This window comes from Corvus kubaryi, unplaced genomic scaffold (assembly GCF_017639235.1).
Source record: "Corvus kubaryi isolate FWS band 111438036 unplaced genomic scaffold, C.kubaryi_AGA036_p1.0 65465, whole genome shotgun sequence".
NCBI classification, from domain to species: domain Eukaryota; kingdom Metazoa; phylum Chordata; class Aves; order Passeriformes; family Corvidae; genus Corvus; species Corvus kubaryi.
Window position 1 is genome coordinate 75,604 of NW_024582023.1, and position 15,790 is coordinate 91,393.

The window sequence follows — 15,790 nt, forward strand, 5'->3', positions numbered from 1 at the left end:
TTGACAGAAAAAACTGTTGGCAATTTAGTAGCAACAAAGCTAATTTTACCTTGTAGGATCTTACACATCCATTTCTAACACTTCTTTCATCCCCCCATCACCCTGATTAAACACACACTGTACCAAGCAGGACAGTAACTCCAACTTCCAGAGCAGCTTTTTCACTGCAAAAGTTTGAATCACTCCCAAACCTCCCTCTTTGAGATTATAAAAAACTGAAAGTTAAGCAAACTGGCCCCTTCAAAGCTACAATTGCCATGTAAAGGGGACAGAATAGAGAAGTTATGGAAATACTGAAACTAATGCCTCAGGTCAAAAAATAGGGAGGTATTTGCCCAAGTTGGAGAAACCTGTTATTTTCCTGTTTACGCATTCTACATCTCACACACTGACCAACTTCAACTGGTCTTATTTATTAAATCACTGCTAATTAATACAGTGGCTACAGACATGATTTCCCTTTGGGTTTCTGTACCTAGAAATAATACTGAGTTTATTCCTGAAAAGACAGGAGGCACCACACTGAGGCTGCAGTTTTCCATGGAGCTCAGCTAGGTCTGTGCTACCAAAACAGGCAGTGACACGTGGCAGGGCTTCTTCTCCTGGACCTTAGGTCGAGTTCTCTTTTACTCCTTAGCAGAAATTATCTTGTTCACCTCTTAATTTGTGTCCTCACAACAAAATTTCAATTTTAGGCTTTTGATTTCCTCTCCGAGTATCAGCTCTGTGGATACCCCTGATTTACAGCACCTCTGTTTAGGGACACATGCAGCTTGAAGTACAGAAACAATTGGTTCTGAAGCATTTCTAAGATTTTTTTAATTGAAAAAAGTACTTACAGAAAAGCAATAGGAACAAACACACTCATTGTCAGTCCTGGGCATTTTCTGATTTCTGTCAGTTCTGTAAGAACTTCCTTGCCACATGATTTCACTTCCAAATGATGGTGTCGGCCTCTCCTTTTAAATTAGTTCTCTTCCACCTTGAATGGGCCAGTAGTTAAACCAGACTCATTCAGTTGTGAATAAAGCAAGCCCTTTATTCTCTCCCATGCTCCAGCATCCTGCCATGCCTCAGAACCTCCTCAATCTGCTGCCTCCCCACGTTCTCACACTTTCACTGTTTCAAATCCAGCAGTAACAACCATGTCAAACTTTTCCAAAAACTTCTACTTCACCCAGCCTCCTTCCTGCAAATTGATTTGGTAGACAGGACTTCTCCCTAGTTTCACACCTAAGGCAGTGATTCCCACAGGATGCACTACGGTATCCTTGTGCGCTCTGAGAGCCTCTGAACCTCATCAAAGCGGCAGCCTACGTGCTCTCCCCAGTAAGAATTGATAATATGTGCCCCAGAGCTTCCCAGCCACACATTCCAGGATCTCTAAGTTTCTGTCTCAGCAGTGGCAGTCCGATCCTAGGCTCAGCTCCTTCGTGTCTGCATTGGCTGCTTCTTTCTCCAGGCACTCACAAGGCAGCAATATCAGAGATGTTCTCCTTCCCTATCTCTAAGCTCAACCTTCTCCTCCTTCCTTAAATTTGCTCTACCAAATCTTTCTTCTCAGTTAAAGCCTCTTAAACCTTTCTACCCTCCAGTTTCCCTCTTACTTTCCAGGCACACAAACACCTTCATCCTGAACTAGATCCAATTCCACAATCAATATATCCCAGTTCAAGCCCACACTAAAATGGCACCTATAGCCATGCATTTCAAACACCATCAGCACCCCTGCAGGAACCCCGAGAGACAGTGAGGGAACCGCACAAATCCAGCTTCCAATCCAGCTGAAAACTACCCACATTCTTGCTGGCTTTGTAAGCCATGGAATACTCAGGCTGGCAGTTTGAGAGCAGGGGAAGCTAGGAAATGTGAGGAATGTGAAGCTGGGAGAAGTAAACACCTTTGCAGTAACCAGAGTTGTAAAATTGCCACACCCCATCTGGAACAACTTCACCCCAATATTGCTCATCTGTAGGCAAAGACGTGGTTACTATTAAAGTCTCAAAAAACCAGAACACTGAAGGCTTTAAACAGATCCATCCAAGACAGAACTAACCAGCAGAAAGAGGAAGAGCAGGATGTAGGTAAATTCCAGCTAAATATATTCTACCAATATAATGCAGTAAATGGGGTCTTTCCACATACTTGCAAGGGCTCATCTCACTGAGTAGTCACAAGATGGTTTAGAGACCTTTTTATCACAGTAACACCACAGAAGAAAAAGCTGAGCTGCTTAACTAACCTGATTTAACATCATCTAGTCTATAAGTTTTCAGATATTCTTAAAAAAAAAAAAAAAAAAAATCAGACTGACTTAAAGCATAATTGTTTATTCAAGTAGCTGATGAGAAGCCAAAACACACAATGGTCAAAGTAAAAATGTAAAACATTTCATATTAAAAAAAAAAAATTAAAAAATAGTATTTCCTTGCTGTTTCCCCAGTCTCCTGTTTTACTTGGCCAGCTTTAAATGAAACCTTGGGTGATTTACCTAATCTTTCACAGAAGGGTGATTTGCTAAAAGTGTGTTACAGTACTAGAAACAACACTAGCTCCCAAACTCAGAAAAAACCCTATAAATAAATTGACTAAACCAAAAAAATGACAGAAGATGAGAAAAATACAAATCAACTGCAAAGAACAGGGCAATACAATTTCAGAATACAACTGTGGCCAAATGAAGCTGAGCTCCTAAGTGCATTTTTAGCAAGAACTTCAGAGCTAGAGGAACACACTGTAATTAGACCTCAAGGACAACCATCATGCTGGACTTGTGGGGAATATCTTATATCCAAAGGTCACTTATCATACCAAGTACAAAATCAAATGGCAAGCAAAAATAATCACTTTTGAAAGCATACTTTCTCTACTTTCAGAAACACAACCTAGTCAAAAGTAAATAACACAAAACTCTTTAAAATCTTTAACTCTAATTTCTCCATATTCTAAACTGTAACGAAATCCAGTTGCATATGGATTGTGTTCCCTCCCCCTCCTCCCCCAAGCCTCATCTGATATCAGCTTCACATGGGAAAGACCAGATCACTTGCAGAATGAACATTATTCTCAGAAATTGTTCACCGGTACAGAATAAACAGAGGAAATGAGCCATACACTAAACAAAACAGCATTAGGAGCAATAACACTAATCTTGTCAGAAATATATATGTATATAGATATAAAAATGTGTAACTTTTTGTGTGAATACCATTGTTCGCACAGAGAACCAGCACATTTTTTTCAATGCATTGAGATGTTTTCAGTGATTAGTAGGGGGTTTCTTTTTGCTTAGGATCAACAGCATGTAAGATGATAGCCACAGAGTTCAGCATCTCCCATCCCCTTTCTACTTTCACGTATTAGAATTACTTTTTTTTATTATAAAGAATTTATGACTGCCTTAGATTGATTCACCACAGTTCTTCCCGACCTTTATTGGAGCCATCCTTGACAAGTATTTAATAGGACAGCATCAGCTTGAAGTTCAATGGCCAGAGTTTAACTGTCCAGACTTCCCTACAACTTTTCAGTGAGGAAAAAAAGTCTTCTTTCTACCTCTCTGTCTCCATAACACAAAAGCATCCCAGAATACTGACTAGATATGCATAATAAAAGAGAAGCACAACTGCAGAATGTACTAGAAAATACAAAAAGTTAATTCTTTGGTATTAGAAACACTGTTCAAATGTCAGGAACAATCAGATCTGTAACCCCCAAACACTACAGCAATACAATTCTATAATGGCCTGGTTAGGGTGCTTGAGTGCCTTTAATGCTACCTTGATGATACTCATCACACCACCAGAGCACTCATCACACCTCCAGCCCACAACACACCTCAACTCATTTTAAGTCTACATCAAACTCTATACTTCTTGTATTTATAAATATTACAACTCGGTAAATAGATTGCTTTCCTGCAAGATTTTGACTATGAAGTATACAAATATTAAAACACAAATATCGTGAAGACAACATAATGGCTTAAGGACAGGAATTAGCAACTTTAAGAGTCTCATTTCCTTAAAAAAAACAAACTGTACTTGTGTCAGAGACAAACTTTTGAACAAAGGCAATTTCAACAAATCTGACAAAGGTTTGCAAGTCTAAACAATACTGTGTTCTTAGGAATGGAAATACAGGAGCTACTCAAAAGAATAAGGAAAAAGCAGTTACAACTGGTGTCCCCAACGTCATCTGCTGGTTATTCAGCACCTGAGTAATTCCTCACAGCTGCCATGAGATCAGAAGCACCTAAGGAATTCTAATTCAGTATTCCAGTGCACACCACAGTTGCACAAAGAGCAGAACAAGCCTTGGTATGTTCATCAACCAGACAGCATTTCTAAGATACAATTTCACCAGAACAGGGAAATCAGCTGACCTCAGGTAACCGCTACCTTTTATCTCCTGTTTCTCTGCAAACACCAGCGAGTTCTCTCTTTCAATCTCTACATTTCCCTTCCCATCCCACCTCCCTTATCTTCTCCAGCAAACATCTGTTCTCCTTTAATCATAATAAGTTAATGCAGTCTGGAGCAAAACAGCAGCAGCTGGCTCTGGGCAGCTGTATGAAATTGAAGAATTGGCACCTTGCAGGAGTGATGCCACCCTAAAGTTTTCATCATGCTAGGTCACGTTTGCTTTGGGTTAAAATGCCCCCTTTAGAATGGCTGCAGAAGTCTACCTAAGCCAACAGCTGTCCTTAAGAGCATCTGACAACTTTCACCTTCCCAAAGAGAACTTGCCACAGGCACTGCTTCCAGGAACAGTTCCACACTGTTTTAAATGCAGTTAAATGCTAACGAGCAGACGATACCCAGATTTACCCAGCACACTGGAGCTGGGTCTACCCAGAACTACCCCAGTCAACTACAATCTAAATAAACTCTTAGATACAGCATCTTAAGTGTAAAACAGCACGAGCCACGCCAGGTCCAGCAGCAGCACTGCACCTTCCACACAAAGCCAAGCCCAAGTTGCTACACCGTGTAAACTCACACTGTTCCCACTCAATGAGCCACAGCTCCAAGTTCACCAATACTGAATCCAAGAATGCCTAACAGTGGAAATCTGGCCTGGATAAAATGGGAATGTGAAATACATAATTCAGGTTGGATTATGCCAAGGACTGAGGAACAAGCAGTATCCCATGCAGCACAGAGTGGCACGGATACAGAGAAGGAGGAGACTCCCATCAAAGGTTCAAAGAGCAGAATGTGCTTCCATCAGTTAAACACTGTGTAATGCACATACAGCCTTTCTGATCAAACACCAGTAGGAAATGGGGTAAGACCAGCTTGTGGAGTATCTGGCTGGGAATGGAATAAACGGGGCCAAACTGCACCTTGCTCTGGCTCTGCTGGCCCAAGAAGAGTCTCCAGGAGTCTCCACATTGTCCTTTTCATACCCCCAGCTTCTGAGAGGGCTCCCCGGGCCCAGCACAGCACAGCAGGAATGTACAAAGCTGCTCCCAGCCAGTGGGATGTCCACGCTGCTGCATTTCCATGGAAGCCTGGCAGTACAGCAGGGCTGAGCCTGGGCCCAGGAGCGTTCATCAGCACTGGTTCCATGTCAATCATATCAGACAGAAGGAGTCTGAAGGATCTGTGGGATCTCTGCACCTCCTAATGCTTCTGTTATCTTGGAATTCTCAGCAGACAAGATATTGCAGTCCTCCCTCTCCAGGGAAAGGCAAGTTACATATTACTAAGGAAAAAAAACCCAAAAAGCAATTTCAAAGCATCTGTGCCACTCATTGGAGTTTAGCAACAGAAAAAAAAAAAAAAAAAAAAAGAAAGAAAAAGTAGCAGTCTTATTTCAGAGTCCTATTTTAATTCAGGATTGTGAATTGTCTTTGACTCCAAGATGTTACAATTCTGGGAAGACTGTGGTTTTTTCTTTATATTGAAGTCGTCATAGTTCCTCTTTTAATTAAGAAAAAACCAACAAAACAAAACCAAAAGAACCATCTCAATTTAGGCAGTATTTCCACAATCAAGTCTGCCTGACATCACCAAAACACATACTAGATGTGGAAAGTCAGGCTGCCCATCATAATATTTTGACAACAGCCACTGCAAGTTTCTTAAGGAATCAATGCAGGATTGGACAAGCACTGCATAATTCCAGCATTTCCTAGCATATCACTAATTATCCCAAGGTAAATTTCAAAGCTAGGGCTGACACCGACACTGCCAAAACTACTGCTCAGATAAAGGATTGCTTGCTTTCAGTTTACAAGAGAGTACTTGCATTCTTTCCTTTCAATAACATAATGTATCAGTACTTGAATGACTCTGCATTTGAATAATTTTTCTCTAATACTCCAGCTCTGGACTTCTTTTAAAATACTCCTTTAAGGTGAAGACATAGAACTCAGTCTATCAAACTACTTCGTAAGTAAAACAAAGATTTAATTACATGAACAAGGTTCCAAAAACTAAAGAGGTTTTCTATTAGTCTTAATTAGAAGTAGCAAGGAATGCAAAAATTAAAATACCTACTCCAGGAAGCATTCTATTTTCAAGAGAGAACTTTGCAAATTAGTTCAGCTGTACTACTTGGCACGCTGTGAATCAGTTTCAGACAACAACAGCAGCCTTCCCCCACAACCAGAAAGAAAAGGCCCACGACTGAGCCACCCTGGCCCATAAGAAGCAACAGATTACCAGTAGATTTACAACAAAAGCATGTAATGACTGTGCTCCAGGTTTCAGGGACAAAATCTGTGAGAGGCAAATATGATTAATTCATTTCTTACAAAGTATATTTAAGCCTCCTTAAACAAGGAGATGAGAGGTAAATGGGCAATGGGTCATTATCCTCAATGGAGCTTCAGGCAGTTCATTGAAAGCCCAGGAAGAGCTTGCTCAGCATTTGAACTCCAAGGCTTTATTTGTTTCCATCAGCACAGGTGCAAGCAACACTCATTCAGAAAGGACAATAAAATCCTGAGGAAGGATAGGCAAGCAATAAAGTCACTGTCTTTCAACTTTCAGATACACACTCAAATTTTGCACTCCTTTGTGCCTGATAATCTGTATTTAGTAAATCTCTCAAACACACAATGTATTAGGTAATTTGCTGGCTAAAACATATAATTTTTAGAAGATGATGGATTGAAAGAAATAAGAGAAATAAATAAGAGATGGCTGAAGGCAATGCATGGGGTCTATACAAGTACATCCAAGACAGCAGTGAAGTTCCCTGACAAGCACCCCCACAACCAGAAAATGTATTTACAGATGCCATTTTGATATAAACAAATGTTTTTACAGGTCTCATATCAGCAAGTACACATGGGGCAGTATCTGTAGCTATGGCTACACAGAGTTCAAATCCAAGTCACTCTGGAAAGACTCAAACTGGCACTGTTGTTCAGACCATCAAGTTTCCAAGACACTGATGGAAACTGATTTCAATTTCTGATCAGCTTGATCAGACTGCATCTACTCTAAATATTACATCAGCAGATCAAGCACTGACACCTGTGACTTGAAATACTGTGGTATTCAAGTTTCACGTCATACATTAAGGAAAGAAAGTAGTTTGGAGGAAAAAATAGTTCACCTTTAAGTAAACCAGCAACAGTTTGTTGTTAACTGTGAAAGAAGTCAGAGACCAGCCAACACAGACAAGGATTTACTTCACTGACTGTCCTTCAACTAAGCAGGAGAACTTACTTTTACCAAGCTTTTGAGCTCACACTCCCCAGTGTTATCCCGTAAGTTCCAAGAAGGAAAAAATAAAGTTTTCAATATCTTGTATCAATTGTTGACTGTGAGCCCAGAGTGTAATCCCACCATGCACCTCCTGTCCAGAACACAGGTGCCTGACAAGGGTGGATAAACTGTGCTACACATGCCTTTCACAGACAGCCCATTTCCCAAATTCCTCAGTAGATATTGATATTCTGGCCCCTCTACAGCTTTTCTGGAGCTGCCCTCCCAAACATGCCACTGTCCATTTCCAGCACTGTTCACAGCTTCTCCAAGCAGATAGAGCACAGAAGTGAAAGCACTGTCAGTTTTGTTGATGCCCACGGAGTTCAGAATGAAATCTGGTGAAGAGATCTGCAAAGAACAGAAACTACTGGCAGAAAATGACTCTGTTTTTCAATTCACACCCACTTAAAAGTAATTTTACTGCTGGTGAAAACCATGGGGCTTGTATTGAAACCTAAATGATGAAGAATTTAATAGTTACATGTCACAGAATAATAAATAGGCAACCGAACACTTCCTAAAGATGAAATTAAACTCTTGATAAAATTTATCAAATCCCCCCAAAATGACCTGGGAAGCACAATAGAAAGATAAAGACAATGACTGTTGAACAACTGTAGTGGCACAGCATTAAGCATGTATCTCCTGCTTCTATACACAATTACATAGATTAAAAACTCTCAAGTGGAAGTCAGTGCAATGAACTGGAGGCTTCTTCAATGTGTGGAAAGCACGGAAAAAGGCAAAAGAAGTTTTGCCACTCACCTCCTTGATGGGAACCAATGGTCTGCAGGGATGCTGATCTAGAAACCAAGTCTCAATTGTCACGGGTTTCTCAAGTCTTATTTACAGCCCTTCTACAAATTAGCTGAATAAAGGTCAACTCCCAAAGGTGCATTTTCCACAAGGATTTTTTCTGACTAGTTTCAACTTCTTCCACCGGTTGTTCCAGCACTAAATCTCATGAGCAGTTCTATACAAATGCACAGAACTGCAATGCACTTGCACCAGAGTTCCCTTGAGAAGCTCACCATCCATCAGACGCACTGGATCTGAACAATTCCAGAAATAAGACTTTGCAAATCTACAAACGAGCTGGATATTTTTACTAAGTGACAAGAACACCACAGAAATCCTCACAGTTGCATGTCCATGTTTAGCATTCAGATTGCAAATCAATTCCCATACAAGGAAAGGAACAAAGTAGAAAGAACGGCTTCTCACCTCTTCACATTTTCAAGAAATTGCCAATTTGCTGCACAAAATGAAAGAAGAAATCACCTCAATATCAGCTTAAACAACAGAAATTAAATGGCCACAACTCTGTTTAATTGCAGCATGCTATTACTATGAGCAGCACTGAGTAATCAGCACAACCACTTGCTCCTGAGGATGGTAAGAATCTTTTTCACATTGTCCCAGCATCCAGACAACTACAAAGGTGTAGCCTGGGCTACAGAAACCCCTATTAGCTACCTGAAAAGAACTCAAAGAAGTAAACAGATCCAATAAAAGGAACCAAGAAGTAAACATTGCTCTTCCCTCCCAATCACTTAAATGCCAAATCACAGCCTGCTCATCACTTGGACACAGAACACGATTCCAGGATTTGCTTTTCTGACTCAATGTCAGTTGAACACAGGAAGACGGGAGCAAACTGCAGTGACACGGAGAAATCAAGCAGCAAGGAGTTAAAACCTGTAACACAGAAAGTCTGGATCAGCAATTTTACTGTTTAACACGGAAGAAAAAAGAAGGAAAAAGGAATTCTATGAATTAAAAGAATGGGCGAGGCTCATAATGGCCTGAAGCGTCTCCATGGCAGACAAAACCATCAATCTCCCAAAACCAAGGCATCACCTCCAAGGCAGGCCGAGGGAAATGGAGCCAGGTCTGCTCTCCAAGATCCTGCCCCCTGAACCCCAGAGTGACACTGAGCCCAAGCATCTGTAGTGCCCCACTACACTCTGCACCACCTCTGTATCCAAGGACAGCCCCAAGAGCGGCTCTGGTAGAAGAACTGACACCAACAACATCCCAGATAGCCTAAAACACATTACCTTGGACTTGGCTCAGGAATTGCTTGAGACTTGGGTGACTTGAAAACTACCCTTGTGGAGGGAAAGCAATATGGCACCAAACACGTCAGAAGAATAATCACACAGGAAGATTTCCTACACGGGAAACACAATGACTTCTAGCTCTACACTGATCAAGTATCTTTTGAATGTGAAGCAAGGGATGCTTTTCTTTTCCTCTCTTGCTCTCTTCATTTTCCTTGAAGTTATCCACTAACTAATCCACTCCACAGTGGTAGAGCCTCGTGGCTTTAAGGATATTGTTCCAAGTACTTATCCAACAGAAGATTTCCCTATATACAAAGAAAAGCATTTCAGTAAATACTCGTCAATGGTCTGTAACTCACAACAAAACTCAGCAGAATGGGATTTACGTAACTCGTCTTCAGCATCACTGATCAAGTGGCTTGAGCAATGAGAAGGAACCAGTTTGCAGCAGCCTGAACAGGAAAAGTCTCAGGACAAAATCGTTTCTGATCACATCAAGTAACATGAACCGAAATAATTGTACAGAACAAAAGCTGAAATATCTTTCCAAAAATAGAAGCCTTTTAGCTACGAAAGTCACAGAGCTTTTCCTTCAATTGCTTTACAACTACAAACAAAACAACTTTGTCTTAGTGTCACCTTCCCTTTCACTTTAGAAAGTTCACAATTATCAAGGATACAAGTTCCTCCTTCCATTTTTTGCCTCTGTTTACTCCAGTTCATTTGGAGTAGCACCTCAGCACAATCCACAACTACAATTTGGCAGCACTGCTATAAATAAAAGGTTCTTTTCATTTTCCTTTAAGCCTGGCGGCTCATTGCCTTAAAAAGGGTCAAAGCCAAAAGTAAACAAGAAAAAATTACTGAATTTCAGTGTTATAAACAAGTGACTTTCTTTTCTTCAACAGGAGACAGCAAAGATCTATAAGGTTGGGGAGTTACCCCAACAAATCCTCCATGGCGTCTCTGCAGAGGTTCTGAACATGGAAATATCATTTAAGGGGGGGAAAAAAAGATGAATCTTAAAAAACGCAGGAAAAAAAAGGAAAGAAAAAAGCCATGCAACAGAGACCATTTCTACAGTTTTGCACAAGAGGAATCATCAAACAGCCAAATGAAACTTTAGATCTGCACAAAACACTAGAGGTAATCGAATAATCAATCCTGAAGTTTACAGGTAACCACTGAACAAGTGAGAGCAGCTCTTGGAGACCAAGTGATGTTAATGATGCAATATTTGTAATAATTTTATAACACACCCTCAATATTTGAGTTCTCACAGCATAAAATATTGATCCTCTCCAGATTCCAAGGAGCAAACTGAATGCTGCAATGTTTCGGAATACAATTTCTCACCTACCTCAAGGTAAACATACCCTCACCCAACCTCCAAGGCTACTCTTTGTACCTCCTACATGCCAAAACAACATGACAAGGAGTCAAGCTAAGAATCTCCAGCATCCAAATACAGGGCTATCCTGAAACTACACAAACAGTAAAGTACTCCAGTACCTCAAGGGTTTTATGGACCTGATCATTCTGGGAGCAGTTCTGCAGGCCAGCTGACAGTGATAACAGACAGAAAACAACAGTGTGAGTCCACATTCATCTCCTGTGCTTCAGTAAACTGGGGGGGTGTTTTGGGTTGGTCCTTGGGGTTTTTTATTTTTCTGGTTTACTAAAGAGAAAACATAAGGTGAAAGACAGCCTGCAAGCTGGCATAGTAGAAAAACATCTAGAAGGCTCTAATCATCAGTGTGAACTGATTCTATAAGATTTTAGAGATGATTGGAAAAAAAAAAAAAACAGGCTAAAGAGGTAGTAATTGAAAAAAGTGAAGCAGACTGCTGGGAAGAAAACACTTTGTTCCCAGAAACCAAGAACTGGGAATAACCGAGGCCTACCAAGGTAACCTAAAACCACGGCTGCCACTACATAATAAAACCTATTTTTCCATGTTGTAATCTTTGTTTCTTACTTTCATAAAACCCAAACCAAACAAGAAGAACAAACCAAACCTAAACCAAAATCATCTACGGGGTTTTAAGTCAACACACATCAAGATCAGCTGCAGTCCCAAAGGGAAGCCTCGTAGGCAACCAAGCTGAGCTGGGCTCTCTGGGACACGCCATGGCCAGGACTGTGAGGACGCTGACTCAGGACTGGTCTGAGAACCAGACTGGCACTTCCAGCTAAGAAGAGGCACTCCCAGGCACACAAGGACAGTCTTGCACTCAACAAACACTCAGCACGGAGCACCACATCCTCAAGACTTGGGAGTGAAGCCCCCACAGGGATGGCATCAACCTACAGGCAGCTCACACTATGCCCATGGCTCCAGGTGGGACACAGCAACCTGCAGAACTCCTGTAAGAGACCTGAGACAGCAAAGCCCACCTCTGATGCTCCATTTCTGTATTTTCTGGCTCACTTTAGGGTTAAGATTATCTGGGTATCCGTGCAGCGCCCAGCAAAACAGAGCTGTTCTGATCAGGGCCTCTGGACAGCACAGAAATGTAAATATTACACAAGAACAAATGAAACTCAATATAAACCCTCCTAGATTGACAAGACCTGGCATCCAAAGAAACCAAGGAATGCAAAGTGTATCAGGGTTCATTTTGGGATACAGAATGCTGTAAATTAACATAAAAGCACAGAATGTCCTCAATGCACTTTTCCTGTAAAATCTGTGCACATTTAAATGAGCCCCTATAATTAATGCCATGAGAATCTGTTCTTAAGCCTTTTGTAAATAAGTGGCCTTATCTTAAAAAACAGCCCATTGTGTCTTCCCTTTTTTCTTCTAATAAAGGCTACTAAAAATGTTTATATTGTGGAAGATTAATTAAAGAAAAATCAGACTCTTTATAGACTTCACTCCTATTAAACCTTGCCTGGGATAATGTAAATGATGCTAAGAAACCTACAGTGAGAAATTAAGACTGTTTGCTCTGATTGAACAGATTGTCTTACTGTGCAAAAACTCCTCTAAAGTCTGGGCATTTCATAGGGGAATTTGCATTTTACTGAGTTCCTGGATCAAATCATAACTTGAAATTACTACTTCTTCTCAGGAACTAACTTCAAGATCAGGGAATTTACTGGGTCTAACATGCAGATCAAATGCTGAAAATCAAGATGCTGCAAGAGAAGAAAAAGAAATATATACCAAAAAAACCAACACTGCTGATTCTGCCCACAGAATATTGCCTGCTTCTCATGCTTAAGCACAGCAATATCTGTTAAATATATACATGCACACTTGCACACCTTTGGCCAAAAAAATAAGCTTTTCAATCCACAGGTTTCCAGTTCAGCACCTCAGGCAGCCCCTGAGTGCCACAGACCCAGGATCATTGACTGCCTGTGACAAAACCAGGCCTGAGGACCTGGAGTCTTCCCAGGACATAACCCTGGGCCTACACAAAGGTCACTGCTGCTGGACGAAATCCCCAGCTCTGCACACTGTTATGGGGTGTGGGTTAATACTGTAGCAGTTTGCAGTGGAACTAATATGCTTCTGATAAAAATATGCCTGTTTGTTGGCAGAGCTGCTCAGTTTCACCCTTCTGTCACCCATCAGTTGGTAACCTCTTAGGAAGAAAACAGGAGCTTCCCACGTGTTCCTTCCCAAACACCACGTTGAGAGCTGCTGTCAACTCCCTTTCCAAGTCACCTGTCATGCAATTGATACCAAATTATATTCTGTAAACATTAAAGCAAATGAAGACAAAAGCCAGTGTGTGGCCATGTAAAAATGTTTTGTTTAGCAAGAAGATTGTAAAGCAAGGAGATGCTGTTTCCTGGACCTCTCTGAAAACCCTGCTTGGGTAGTTCCGGTGCAGAGCTGCTCCCAAATGCTCCGTGGGCAGCAAAGGAAACGTTTTGCTGGCAGCCTGTGGCTCACACATTTCGGGCATGACCTCATTCTTTACTACCACTTTTCATTTCTGCTGCAGTGTTTTAAAAAACCAAGGCTTGACATCATTTTTGTATTATGTACCTTTCATTATTACTTAAGGAACACAAATAACTCAACTGGAAGTTACAAAAGAAACCATCCCTCCCTCACAGCTCAGTCTCATCCAGTGAGAAGGGAGCACCATCACATGTCTTTGTATCCAAACACACACACACACCAAACAGTTCTGGTGAATTTCAGTGTGCTTCTTTCTCTGAAGGGAAGGCCAAACCTAACGTTACTTAAACAGCATTTTTGGAAATTAACTACATAGCAGTAGTACTTCAGAATTTTCCTAATAGATTTTGACTTTCAAATACATATTTCCTTCTACTTAATAGCAGAGATATATCTTGTATAATGCAGAACCATTAAATTATCCATACCCCAGTTTGCTACATATATATATATATCTATATACGAAAAGAATTGTTAAAGTGATTGAAGACCTTGCTTTACCTGTAGGGAAATATCTGTCTACATCAATCCCAATTACCTTAAAACACCTGTAAAAATCAATTCATACTGGAATTTCAGGGATTCCTTGAAATACCAAATTTAATGTGGCAACTTTTTTCTACATGATCATACCAATCCCAATCAAGTTTAAGCAATGATTACTTATCAATCCATTCAAAGCAACTGAAGTTTTCTCTTCCAACAAGAAGCTATCATATACCATCGATAATTTAGTCTTATGTTGAACCTACTGTTTAAATAACCATTTGCTGTGTAATATCAACATAATCTGACTTATTCCAGCCTCTGAACTCTCCTAAAAGTTACTTTTACACCTACATTTTTACTTCTCAAAGCTGGCCACCACTAAATATTCTATTTCCCCAGCAAGAAAGAAGCCAACATTCAAGCACTGTAGGATCCTAAAGAAGAACAAACTGCACATGGAAGTGGGCCTCAGGAGAGTGAGGACAACTCTACCCAAACCCTGTCCTAGGCAGCATTCTATGCTCCACTCTCCTGGAACAGGATTTGCAGTGTAACCAGGAAAAATGCCATGTTCAAGATCCAAGATAGTTAAACTTCCCACTAATCACAAACTTCAGCTGGTAAGTTGTTTCAATTCCTCAGCATCCGTACAAATGGTGTTTTTTTGGTCTTTGTTCATGAGGCAGAGCTCCTGAGAAGCTGGGAAGGTACCTCGGCTGCCACGGAGCGCAGGTTCCAAGGGATACACGAGGCCTACAGGGAATTTCGTGCCCTTAACGCTCCTGATTCCAGCGGCAGCGGGGGGAACACCTGCTGTATCACCCCTCCGACCCTGCCGGTAACACTCGTAAAGAGAAAACTTCGGGAGGGAGCCAGAGACCACCCCCGAAGCCAAACACCCGGGAGCACCTTCCCAACCTCGCCAAGCCGAGCCAGGCTCCTCCAGGCGCCGCTTCCCTCACAGCTTCGGGAGAATCGGTGCCCGAAAAGCACCTGCACCGCGTACCGAGGCCAGGCACAGGGAGGAGAAGGCAGGATCACTTCGAGCCGCCTTTGCTGCTGCTGGTTAAAAGGGACCCAGCCCAGGCCCGGCTGCCCCCGGAGCGGCTCCCGGGCAGCTCCTCAGCCCGGCCAGGCCTCGCCGCGGCTGCCGGGGATGCGGATCCCGAGGGAAAGGGGGGATGGAGCGGGGACACGGCGGCGGCGGGCCCGCCCCAGGCCGCGGGGAAGGAAGGGGGAAGGAAGCGCCGAGCAGGGCATGGAGGGAGCTCCTCCATGGCCGGGGAGACAGGGAACCCCGCGCCCGGGAGGCCCGAGGCGGGCGGGGAGAGGCGAGGAAGGAGGAGAAGCGGGGCTGTAACCCGGTGCAGAGGAGGGTCCGCGGGGTCCCGGCCCGGGGGGAGGGAAGCGGGGGAGGGCGGCCGCACTTACTCTCATTTAACACCTCCAGCAGCTCGGCGCAGCTCTCACACATTGTTCATTAACAGCAGCAGCCGCCGCCGCCGCCTCCTCCCGACCATTGATTGATCCGCTCGGTGCTGCTGATTGATGATTGATGGGGGCCGGGGCGGGGGTCACCGGGGGGG

General features: G+C 42.3%; 1 protein-coding gene across 6 annotated transcripts in view; it reads right to left on the bottom strand.

Moving 5' to 3' along the window:
* Positions 1 to 15,784, bottom strand: part of LOC121673500 (ubiquitin carboxyl-terminal hydrolase 34) — a 91,381-nt gene extending 75,597 nt beyond the window's left edge. For all 6 annotated transcript variants that reach the window (XM_042046839.1, XM_042046843.1, XM_042046841.1 and 3 more), the window contains exon 1: positions 15,636 to 15,784. In XM_042046839.1, coding sequence (XP_041902773.1) covers positions 15,636 to 15,678 — 43 coding nt within the window. In that variant the 5' untranslated portion in view covers positions 15,679 to 15,784. The remainder of the gene's footprint in view (positions 1 to 15,635) is intronic.
* Positions 15,785 to 15,790: the final 6 nt, after the last annotated feature.